Source organism: Pelobates fuscus, chromosome 3 (genome assembly GCF_036172605.1).
Source record: "Pelobates fuscus isolate aPelFus1 chromosome 3, aPelFus1.pri, whole genome shotgun sequence".
In the NCBI taxonomy this organism is placed as follows: Eukaryota; Metazoa; Chordata; class Amphibia; order Anura; family Pelobatidae; genus Pelobates; species Pelobates fuscus.
This window is the reverse complement of record NC_086319.1, coordinates 422,283,385-422,296,127: the sequence shown is the minus strand read 5'-3', so window position 1 is coordinate 422,296,127 and position 12,743 is coordinate 422,283,385. Positions and strand designations below refer to the sequence as shown.

The following is a 12,743-nucleotide window of genomic DNA, read 5'->3' as shown; positions in this document are numbered from 1 at the left end:
GAGCAGAATATTATACCATTATTACAAGTTTATATAATCCACACAATATGCAACGAAAATACATTGTGCTACGTGTATTAGGGAACGGAGATCTAGGGGAACAATATACGTGAAAATCCCCTAGATCGGTTGGGCCGTTCGCCAGATACACGTTTGCACCAATTACTCAAAAACTATACAAGATAAACGAAAACTCTCTGTTGGACCGGGTGTCTTTAGTTCGGTACTTTGGATCCGTCGACTAGCATGGGCGTACGTCGTTGGTAAGGTCGGAATTCGTCGTGTGGAAAGTTCGGTCATTAGTCCATGCGGTCAAAATGGCCGCGACCCATTGTTCTCTCCACGTGGCGATGTATACCGTACGGATCCACAAGTACCCGAAATCCACAATAATCCATATGCAACGGCAATTCTCCGAGATGGTATCTGTTACACCCAAAAGGGGTCTGTCACACGGCTCCCTCCTAGTGGTACACTCCGGCAGACCTGGATTGATCCTTTCGGATTAACTTAGGGATGACCGGGATTCATTTGTCCGGAGAATTGTCCAGTTGTCGAGACAACCCATCGGCGTTGCCATTTAGCTTACCGGGTCGATAGCTGATGGTGAAATTGTACGTTTGCAGGGCCAAGCTCCATCTTAGCAATCGGCCGTTGTCTCCTGCGACCCGGTTAAGCCATACCAATGGATTGTGATCGGTTACCAAAGAGAATTCCTGCCCATACAAATAAGGTGTTAGTTTTTTCAATGCCCATACCAGGGCCAGGCACTCTTTCTCTACGGCCGCATAACTCACTTCCCTCGGTAACAGCTTTCGGCTGAGGTATGCGACCGGATGCTCTTTTCCATCTTCCCCGATTTGGCTCAGCACAGCCCCCAGTCCATACATGGAAGCGTCTGTATGTACAAGGAAACGTTTGTTAGGTACTGGGGCAGCCAAGACAGGAGCATTAACAAGAGCATGTTTGAGAGATTGAAATGCGGCTTCGCAAGCGGGAGACCACAGGACCTGTCTGGGTAAATTCTTTTTGGTCAAGTCAGTCAAAGGTTTGGCTACCGTGCTATAATCAGGGACAAAGCGCCTATAGTACCCGGCGGTCCCTAAGAAGGCCAATACCTGGGTCTTGGTATTCGGTGTGGGCCAGTTCGCTACTGCCTCAACCTTGGCAGGCTCCGGTCTCTGGTTTCCACACCCCACCCGGTGTCCCAGGTATTGGACCTCGGCCATTCCTAAATGGCATTTCTCGGGTTTTAGTGTCAGGCCCGCGGCCCGAATCTTATCTAGGACTACCCCTACGTGGACTAAATGTTCTTCCCAAGACTCACTGTAGATCGCAATGTCATCCAGGTATGCACACGCAAACTCCTGGAAGCCATCGAGGAGCCGATCCACCATTCGCTGGAACGTAGCCGGGGCATTTTTCATCCCGAATGGCATGACCTTAAATTGGTATAAGCCAAACGGGGTGACAAAGGCCGACTTGGGGACGGCATCCTCGGCCAGGGGGATCTGCCAATAACCCTTGCAGAGGTCTATGGTAGAGAGGTAGTTACCCCTGGCTATGCGATCTAATAATTCGTCTACCCGAGGCATGGGGTAAGCGTCAGTGGTAGTCTTTTCATTTAGTCGCCTGTAGTCGACGCAGAACCGAGTGGTTCCGTCTTTCTTGGGGACTAAGACTACGGGAGAGGCCCAGGGACTGTCGGATGGCTCAATGACCCCCAGCTGGGTCATTTCCCGTATTTCCTTCAGCATTCCGTCCCGGACGGCTTCCGGAATACGGTACGGGGGTTGTCGGAGGGGGGCCTGCCCTGGGGTCTCTACTTTGTGTATGGCCAGGGTGGTGTATCCTGGTTCCTGGGAGAAGGTACTCTGCTTCTCCCATAGGAGCTGTCTAGCCTGCTCTAGCTCCGTAGGGTTCAGTCGTTCTCCCAGCTTCACTAGGCTAACTGGGTCGGGGTGAGTCTCCTTTTCCAGCAGGTCAGGTAGGGGTAAATTTTCGGGGTCATCAGTAGCTGGGGCACAAACAGCGTTAACATCTTCCTGTCGCTCTTGGTACTCTTTCAACATGTTCACATGAAAGGAGCGTTGGATCCTTTCATCTGCACAGCTGGCAATAAGGTAGGTGGTATCACAGAGTTGGGCTAAAACCTTGTAAGGACCCTGCCACGCAGCCTGCAGTTTGTTGTCCTTCACCGGTTTTAGCACCAATACCTTCTGCCCTATATGGAACAGTCGTTGCCGGGCACCCCTATCGTACCATCGTTTCTGTCGCCCCTGGGCCGCCTGGAGATTCTCCCTTACCAATAGGGAGAGTTGCTCCATGCGGTCCCGGAGCTCCAGGACATATGGCACAATAGGTGTCCCTGCCTGTTCGGTTTCCCCTTCCCAGTGGTCCCGAATGAGATCGAGGGGTCCTCGCACCCTCCTCCCATACAATAACTCAAAGGGAGAAAAACCCGTAGATTCTTGGGGGACCTCCCTATAGGCAAATAACAGGTGGGGTAAGAATCTCTCCCAGTCTCTGCAACCGTCCGTAAAGGTCCTCAACATTTGTTTGAGAGTCCCATTAAAGCGCTCACAGAGACCGTTAGTTTGAGGGTGGTACGGGGAACTGAGCAGGGGTTTAATGTGGCACACTTTCCATAACTGCTGTGTGAGTACGGCAGTGAACTGGGTTCCCTGGTCGGATAGGATTTCTTTAGGGAACCCTACCCGAGTGAATATCTTAACCAAGGCATCGGCTACCGTCTCCGCTTCAATATTCGGCAGGGGTACCGCCTCGGGGTACCGGGTCCCATAGTCCACCACGGTAAGAATGTACTTCTTACCGGACGGGCTATGTCGCGCTAGGGGGCCTACAATGTCGACGGCGACCCTATAGAAGGGTTCCCCAATGATCGGCATCGACATTAATTTAGCCTTCGGGCGATCTCCCCTCTTACCCACCCGTTGGCAAGTGTCACAGGTTCTGCAATATTGTCGCACGTCCCGGTTAAACCCTGGCCAGAAGAAATTCTGGGTAATCCTATGGGCCGTGCGACGTACTCCTGAATGGCCAGCTAAGGGTATATCGTGAGCGATCCTCATGATCTCTCGCCTGTACTTTTTCGGTAGCACTAGTTGCTTCTGTGGGACGGGGTTTTTACCTGCTGCGGGCTCCTGGGGGATCCTATACAGTCTATCCCCCACCCACTCGTAGCTTTCCCCATCTGTCCCCGGTTCCCTTTTCTCTGCCTTATCCCTATATTTCCGGAGAGTGACGTCTTCCCGCGTCTCCCTCCCAAAAGTCTCAGGGGTATCCCAGTCTAAGGGGGTCTGTCCTAAGGTCACAGTCGGAGGGTCAGATCTTACCTGGGTCTCCGCGACTGGCGGGCCGGTTCCAATAGCACGAGCCTGAGCCCGGGTGGTGACAGGGCAGGCTCCAGCAGGGCCTTGGGGAGCAAAAGCGGACAACAGCGGGGCTAAGTCATTTCCCAAAAGTACTTCCGCGGGTAGCCCTTTCATCAGGCCCACATTCACTTGGCCAGCTCCCACCCCCCAATCCAAATGCACTCGGGCCGTGGGGAGGCGATGTACTGCACCCCCGGCCACTCTAACGGCCACCGTTTGGCCAGTATGTTCTTTTTCTGGGACCAGGTCGTGTTGAATCAAGGTTAAGGTGGCCCCAGTGTCTCGTAACCCACTGACAATTTGTCCATTCACTCGGACTGTTTGTCGGTGATGCTGCCGGTTGTCTACAGCAGCCGCATATAGGGGATTGGCCTCGTGTAAAATCTCCCATTGCTCTTCCCCCAGGGGTTGGGCTTCAATGCAATGGGCCCCTGAGGTAAAAGGTCGGGGGTTCCCTTCAGCGGGCTTCCTCCAGGAAGTTTGTCGAGCGGGATCAAGTGGGCATTTGTCCCTCAGGTGACCCACTTGCTGGCACCTATGGCACCGCCGGCGGTCCGGGACACTTGACTGGGTGAAGCGGGAGGAAGTGTTGTAGCTAGGTTGGATAGTGGGGGTGGTTGGAGTAGGGCCGACAGGGCGGCTTTCTACTCGGGCAGCTGTCTTTTGGGCCGAGAGATCGGGTTTGCGGGCGTCTGCGTACTCGTCGGCCAACCGGGCGGCTTCGGGTAGGGTAAGTGGTCTCCTATCCCGAATCCACTCTCTGAGCTCCTTGTCCACCTTTTCAAAAAAATGTTCTAACAAAAACAACTGTAAAACCTCCTCCGCGGTGGTAGCTTGGCACCCATCCATCCAGTGGCCAGCCGTGCGTTGTAATCGGCAGGCCCATTCGGTGTAGGAGTCACCGGTTTGCTTTCGGGATTCCCGGAAGCGTCTCCGATATGCTTCGGGGGTTACCGCATATCGGGACAATAGAGCTTCTTTTACCAATCGGTAGTTTCCCACCTCATGGTCCGGGATCGCCCGGAAAGCATCGCTGGCTCGTCCGGATAATTTGCCAGACAAAATTTTGACCCACTCCTCGGAGGGTACTTTATGCAGGGCACATTGACGTTCAAAGTCCGCTAGGTATTGGTCAATCTCCCCCTCTGCTTCCACAAAATTTTTAAAAGCGGCAAAGTGTACTTTCCTCTTTTCCTCGGGAGTTTGGAAAGTCCCCGCAATCGGACTGGTGCCAGTGGAAGTCTGGCGCCGGTTGGCATCGACTGCCGCAATGACTTGGGTTACAATCCTAGGTGAGGGGTTTGGTCCGTAGTGAGCCAGCCTTACCCTCACCTCGTGGTCGAATTGTTCATCTGCTGGCGTTCGGACCAAGGCGATCTCCGGTTCTGGGTTTGGTTCGACATCCAGTCCGTCATTCTGTTCGGCTAGGTCCAATGCGACCAATTCTGCCAAAATGTCTCTTTTCTTTTTGTTGCTAGCCGAACGACCACGGCTCTCCAACAAGTCTTTTAGGGTAGATCGTTTCAACCTTCCGTAGTAGGCCTCCATCCTGATTGCTCTCGGTAGCTGTCCTTCTGGGGTGAAAGAACGATCCCACCGCTGCCACCAATTGTAGCGGCACCCCGGTGTAGTAGGGGTTTACGCCGCTGAGAAGGTGTCCTTTCCCCCAAGCACGAAGTTAGCTACAGCATAACAGGTTCCCCGTAATTACGACATCCAAGTAATAATCATCCCCTCCAAGCACGAGACGAGACTCTGTGTTGAGGGTCAAAGTAGGAATAATGTTTATTCGGTAACTCGGGCTTTTATGCCGTACAACAACTCCTCCCCGTATCCGGAGGAGATAATACATTTACAGTGGGAGTCACTCCCACTGTACCGAGCAGAATATTATACCATTATTACAAGTTTATATAATCCACACAATATGCAACGAAAATACATTGTGCTACGTGTATTAGGGAACGGAGATCTAGGGGAACAATATACGTGAAAATCCCCTAGATCGGTTGGGCCGTTCGCCAGATACACGTTTGCACCAATTACTCAAAAACTATACAAGATAAACGAAAACTCTCTGTTGGACCGGGTGTCTTTAGTTCGGTACTTTGGATCCGTCGACTAGCATGGGCGTACGTCGTTGGTAAGGTCGGAATTCGTCGTGTGGAAAGTTCGGTCATTAGTCCATGCGGTCAAAATGGCCGCGACCCATTGTTCTCTCCACGTGGCGATGTATACCGTACGGATCCACAAGTACCCGAAATCCACAATAATCCATATGCAACGGCAATTCTCCGAGATGGTATCTGTTACACCCAAAAGGGGTCTGTCACAGTGAGCATTGGTATTACATGTCATGGCATTCGATATACAGAGAGAGGATAGGGGGCACTCCCGAGACCTACTTTTGTATGAAAGGTGCTGCCGCTGTGACCAAAACTTCATGAATGAGAGAATAAATAGTTGCGGCGCACTCAGACTACAAAGAGAACAAAGAAGGCTACTAAAATGCCTATCTAAGGATAAATATGGGGATTTGGTTCCACCATATGGCCATATGTTGTTAAGCCCACCACTACTTTCAAAGTACCCCATTATTGGTGGGTCCTACACTCATCAATAGTGAGTATACCCATTTTAGCACAAACACATTAACTATTTAGTTTTAACACTGTTTTTAATTGATTTCATCACATATGTTTGTATACTCACTATGCTCTTACCAGTATTTAATTTAACACTTTTATTTTTAACACTATTACTATTTATTTGCCCCCCACATTTTAGTGTAGGACCCACCAATAATGGGGTACTTTGAAAGTAGTGGTGGGCTTAACAACATATGGCCATATTAGCTTGGGTACTTGTCGGTCAGGAGTGTGTCCGTTCCTGTGTGTCTGCTGGAGCCTGCCTCAGGTAGGGAGTAGAGTTTGTGCCCCATGTCCGCTGCTTCCCCATGTTTAGGGTCAGAGTCCTGCTATGGTCCCCACAGGCCCGCCGGTAACAGTGGGAGATGATGCCTCAGGTGATAGGAGCCGAGCCTCCTTGGTAAGTATGCGCCCTTTGCAGTTATCTGTTGTGCAGGGGGAGTTCGCCATTTGTCTGCAGATGTTCTATTCAGCACCGGTTCCCAGACTGTGCCCAGCCGTTGCTCCGCTGCTACCGCCTCTTTTCTCTGGCTTATGGTAGGCGCCGCGGCCATCTTGAGTTTTGCCATGCGGTCTCGGGTTTGTCTTACCGCTGCTCAAACGGCTTACAGGGTCACTGCATCTCTGGTGGGGTCCGGGATAACCCTCCCCGGCCCACAGGGGGGGGGAGAGCAGGGCCCTCAGTAGGCATGAGGGAGGTCCCGCCGGACTAAGCACAGGAGATCGGCCGTTTCTCCCGCCAGAGCCTCACAGCAGGCCGCAATCCCATCCGCCAGTCGGTCGGCATCGCCGGTAGGACAGGAGCCGACGGCTGCCCCGAGGTTTGTTGCTTGGGTCCCCTTAACCTTCTTGCCTTAGCTGGTTATTTGTCAGGTGAAATAGGGTAATTTGGGGCTGTTTATTCAGGTTTCGTCGGGGAGCCGAGGTGCTCCACATCCATCCAGCTTGGCGGTCAGGCCGCGCCCCCCAATTATCGTTTTTTCTATCTGGAGTACAAAAGTAAATAACTCACATAAGCTTTTAAAGGGCCCATAGTATTTTAACAAGAGCCCGTGGCAAGGTTACTTTTGCCACAGACACAAAATTCGAAGTGCTTCAAACTGGATTTTTTTTGCCTTCTTTTGGATCAATAGCAAAATATAGTTGTGAGGAAGGCTGAACTTGATGGACATATGTCTATTTTCACCCTTTGTACCTATGTAACCATGAGATGCCAGTCTCTGTATGAGCCATGAGATGCCAGTCTCTGTACTAACCATGAGATGCCAGTCTCTGTATGAGTCATGGGATGCCCGTCTCTGTACTAACCATTATATGCCAGTCTCTGTACTAACCATGAGATGCCAGTCTCTGTATGAGTCATGGGATGCCCGTCTCTGTACTAACCATTATTTGCCAGCCTCTGTATGAGTCATGAAATGCCAGTCTCTGTATGAGCCATGAGATGCCAGACTCTGTACTAACCATTATATGCCAGTCTCTGTATGAGTCATGAGATACCAGACTCTGTACTAACCATTATATGCCAGTCTCTGTATGAGCCATGAGATGCCAGTCTCTGTATGAGCCATGAGATGCCAGTCTCAGTACTATCCATGAGATGCCAGTCTCTGTATGAGTCATGGGATGCCAGTCTCTGTACTAACCATTATATGCCAGTCTCTGTATGAGCCGTGATATACCAGTCCGTGTATGTGTGTGACCACACACATACATGTGTACTAACCATTATATGCCAGTCTCTGTATGAGCCATGATATACCAGTCTCAGTACTATCCATGAGATACCAGTCTCTGTACTAACCATTATATGCCAGTCTCTGTATGAGCCATGAGATGTCAGTCTCTGAATGAGCCATGAGATGCCAGTCTCAGTACTATCCATGAGATGCCAGTCTCTGTATGAGTCATGGGATGCCAGTCTCTGTACTAACCATTATATGCCAGTCTCTGTATGAGCCATGATATACCAGTCCATGTATGTGTGTGACCACACACATACGTGTACTAACCATTATATGCCAGTCTCTGTATGAGCCATGATATACCAGTCTCAGTACTATCCATGAGATGCCAGTCTCTGTATGAGCCATGAGACACCAGTCTCTGTACTAACCATTATATGCCAGTTTCTAACCATGTGATACCAGTCTATGTATTAACCATGATTTGCCATGTTTCTTTTACAGAAGGAAAGATAACTAGCAGTGTTACTGAGAAAGACATGGTCACTCCACTCGGCCATTCATACACCTGCCACCAATTTTCTGTGGACTTCTTAAAAACTGCCCTGAGACTAGAGGCAACAAACATCACGGCCCAGGCATTTGATCTGCAAGGGGGACATTATGGGACTGGTAAGATTTCCTCAAATATCCCACCATTAAACATTGTGGCGGACCGCCTGGCATCCAGACTGGGTGCCTCTGCCAATCCAATGCTTCCTAGTGCTCACCGAGTACTCCAAGCACTCCACCAGACACCATAACCACCATGAACCCCGTAACCAGCATTACAGCTTGGTTGGGGTCTCACTGTCCTCCACCCACCCTGGACCCAAGACCAGGACCCATCTTCTAGTGGGTAGATCTCTTACAATCCAGAGAGTAGAGGATAGCTCTTACAAGAGCTTGTGATTATAATCCGCAGGAGAATAATGAGTATAGCAATCCCCAGAGTGAATATAGCTGTTCCCTCCACACATGAGACGAGGGTGAAGAGGAACTGGTTTAATGGGAGCCACATGCAGCCTTATATGCAACTCCCCATGGAAGGGGTTTTCCTTAACATATTCCAGGAGCATTCCCCACTGGACCTGAGAGGGGACTGTGACAAAGTACACACTATAATTACATTGGCTCTCGGGTCCAGGACACTCCCACAGAAAACAGGATAATTCCTCCCCTGTGCCTGAGAGATAATTTAGTCCGGAACTGTACTAAACTTAATTATCTCCAGGCACAGAAAACATATATTTTACAATAACCCAAAAGTACCCCTAAAACACATGGAACCCCACAAAATAATATGTCCCCTGATAGCCCCGATCTGGGGGACCAACATTTCCAAAAATCACCCAGATCGGTTCAGGGGTTCGAGATTTCCATGGAAGTAATAATTTGACCGACCGCACACGGGGCTCCTGCCCAAAAACGTTCCAGAGAATCAGGGCGGTCTAGTTCAGTAGTTTAAAAACCGAACAAACTAGCGAACACAGTTAATAGTCTTACACTGGAGCTTGTTTCCCTCATCAAGACGAACAATGCCACCAGGGCCGGACTGGCCCACCGGGACACCGGGAAATTTCCCGGTGGGCCGGCACACCAGGTGGCCGGTGCGCGGCCGCCTAGTGTGCACCAGCCCGGGCCGCAATTACAGGGTGACCGGCAGGAGGGGATGCGCTCCCCTCCTGCCGGTCACAGAATGTAGCGTGGCCGAGCAGGCAGACCGGGTAGGGGAGCTTCTGTTCCCCTACCCGGTCTGACAGGAACCTGCAAGCGAGAACGCTCCTCAAGGCAACGCTCCGACCTGCCTGCTGCTCTCGCGGGAGGAGAGCGAAGTCAGCCTGCAGCCAGAGGAGCTGCAGGCTGAACAGCACGCGCCACCACTGGACCACCAGGGATTGAAAAGTTCCCCCTCTCCCCTGGGCCCTGACCAAAATATATCAATGCTATAACCCCCCAATACACACACAACACTCCTCCCCCCACCAACAGCACCCCTTCACACCTTCACACACACAGAACCCCTTCACACACACAGAATCCCTTCACACACACAGAACCCCTTCACACACACAGAACCCCTTCACACCTTCACACACACAGAACCCCTTCACACACACAGAATCCCTTCACACACACAGAACCCCTTCACACCTTCACACACAGAGAACCCCTTCATGCACACAGAACTCCTTCACGCACACAGAAACCCTCCACACACACAGAACCCCCCATACACAGAACTCCTCCACGCACACAGAACCCCTCCACGCACACAGAACCCCTTCACACACACAGAACCCCTCCACGCACACAGAACCCCTCCACACACACAGAACCCACACCCTCCACACATAAACAGCACCTCTCCACATACACAGAACCCCTTCACGCACACAGAACTCCTTCACGCACACAGAACCCCTCCACACATAAACAGCACCCCTCCACGCACACAGAACCCCTCCACGCACACAGCACCCCTTCACGCACACAGCACCCCTCCACACACAAACGATTTCTTTCATGTTTGAGTGATAGTTTTCAGTTTTTTTCCCGCTTCCATATCTGCGCACTATGCTGGCGGGATGCATTACGGGGCTGGTATGGAATTTTTTTCCAGGGCTGCTTTTCATTCCCAGTCCGGCCCTGGCGGCTACCCTGAGAGGATGAGGGGTTTCGCCGTCTGAGCCGTTCTTTTCCCCCTGTCCAGAGTGATGCTTTCTGATTTCCTAGGATAGTATAGCTGTTACAAGAGCTGGGTGATTATAGCATGTATAGCTGGTCCCTACAATCATGAGATGAGACTCTATGATGAGGGTAAGCAAAGAATGATTTTAATGGTGCCACACTGCCCTTTTATACAATTACCCATGCAAGGGATACTCCCACGTGGACCTTGTGGGTAACAGACAAGATAAAGACAAAGACCAATGACAATGATGTTCAAACGTATGACACTCCCATTACAAGCATACAATCCCTCCTCTCTGCCTGGGAGATAATTAAGTCAAATACTGTATTAACTCAATTATCCCCAGGCAGAATTTTTTTTTTTATAAAACCTCAAAAGTATCCCAAAAACACATACAATCCCCACAATTATTACATCCCCTGACAGCCCTGATCTGGGTTACCAACATATCCAAAAATCACCAAGATCAGTTCAGGGGTTCCGGAATTCTATGGAAGTCTTATTTTGACTGACCGCACGCATGGTTTCATGCCCAAAACAGTTCCAGAGAATCAGGCTTCGAGGATTCAAAATAACGTTCGAAATACCGAACCTAGCCGTTCGTGAATATAGTCAGTGTATGTCTCTTGGTTGGGTGTTTCTTTTCACTGAACGCCGTTCGACTTCCGTTCACGTGGTCGAATGCCACTTCAAATTGTTCTGGTTGTAAGTCCAAGAGGCACAAACCGTGTCTGTAAGCAAGGCAGAGCAGAAATAAACAGTAAAAGCTTACGGGGTGCAATCCATGAAGAAGTTATGTAGAACTGAACGCAGACAATGATGGAAGTCCATCGGTGTTCGGGAGTTCCGTGTCCAATTTTAGTTCCAGGAACTCAAAGACCAAAAACCACTGCCTGCATTCATGCAAACAAGATGGCCACCATCTCGTGGTCATTCATGCGAACAGCAGCCACCCAGACAAACAATTAGAACTCTGAGGTTAGAATCATTACCAAGTGTTAATAGGGTTTAACAAGCTCCCGGGTGGTCTCTAGTTTGTGCGGCGGTTTGGTTCCCGAACCACATAATCCCAATTTGCCCAAACAGAGCCTTTTTAAAGTATTTTACTCAAGGTCTATTGCAAGGGCCATAGTCCTGAGGAAGGAGGCTTGCAAGCAGGCCCCTCCAAGAACACGTGGCAGAGGCATTTCGGCCCCAAACATCAACTCTTGTTAGAAGCACACTTTCGAAAAATAACACAGCCCCCAATAATAGTGTGATTGTATCGGCAGAATTATATAGTTCTTTATCAAAATCTCCAAATAATTACAGCATGCAGCGTTATAGGCATATAATATGGGTTTCCTTGTTTGGACTGCCTGGCATGGAGATGGCTTGAAGGGTGCACAGAATTATACAGCAAGGAAGGGTTTTGTGCTGTCCAATCCTTAGGATGCCCATGTGAATGCCATAGGTAAGACTCATACTCAGCCTGGTATTCCATGGGAAATAAAACTCATTAAATAAAGGACTTCAAGAAACCAGAATCCAACACACCAACGTTCAGGAGCATCGCTAACCATGGGTGGTCATAAATAGCTATTCCTATTGTAGACATTACTGACGGCATTTTGTAATAGACCTAGAAAACCTACTTAAATGTATGGGTTCTCCCTTATCCCTCTTTCCTTGAGTGCACATAGTAATGAATTATTAAAGACTCTTTCATTGTTTCCTTCTCTCCTGTATTTGCAGCTGTGGACTGTTCGACCAAGCCACCCAATATGACCATTCCTATTGTGATCGGGGTAGTCCTTTTGATTCTGGTCTTGGTGGTGGTCCTCGCTTACATCTTCGGGCGCCACCGGAATCGCAGTGGATATCAGACATTGTAAAGAAGTTCTGTGACAAACCACTGTCCAGATAATCTGGACTGTATTGGAGCTGCACCAGGAAAGATAAAGTTACTAGCTGAGTTGAAAGGTCACTATCCCATCCAGCATTCTAAATTTCTGTATTTGTCAAAATTTCCAGGCTTGGTCAGCTGATAAATATGTAATTACTTTTGTTCTAGATTTACTAATTGTTTACAAACAGAGTCATACACATCCCACCCCACCCCTGGTGATGATGATCTAAGCATGCGATATCCTGTAGACTCTTCTACTCAGCAGTTAATCCAACCCTGATTTCCTCTTTCAGATAATCTAGGTTTTGAAAAGAATTTCACAACAGTATCCATCCTGTGATTTACGAAAACAAGTGTGTGTAAAATGTTATGTATGCGTTACACGACTGACAC

At 49.7% G+C, this 12,743-nt stretch overlaps 1 protein-coding gene across 4 annotated transcripts in view; it reads left to right on the top strand.

Annotated features, from left to right (window-relative positions):
* Window positions 1-12,453, top strand: part of CD68 (CD68 molecule) — a 28,223-nt gene extending 15,770 nt beyond the window's left edge. For all 4 annotated transcript variants that reach the window (XM_063449812.1, XM_063449811.1, XM_063449810.1 and 1 more), the window contains 2 exons: window positions 8,233-8,400; window positions 12,197-12,453. In XM_063449812.1, the coding sequence (XP_063305882.1) occupies window positions 8,233-8,400; window positions 12,197-12,336 (308 nt within the window). In that variant the 3' untranslated portion in view covers window positions 12,337-12,453. The remainder of the gene's footprint in view (window positions 1-8,232; window positions 8,401-12,196) is intronic.
* Window positions 12,454-12,743: the final 290 nt, after the last annotated feature.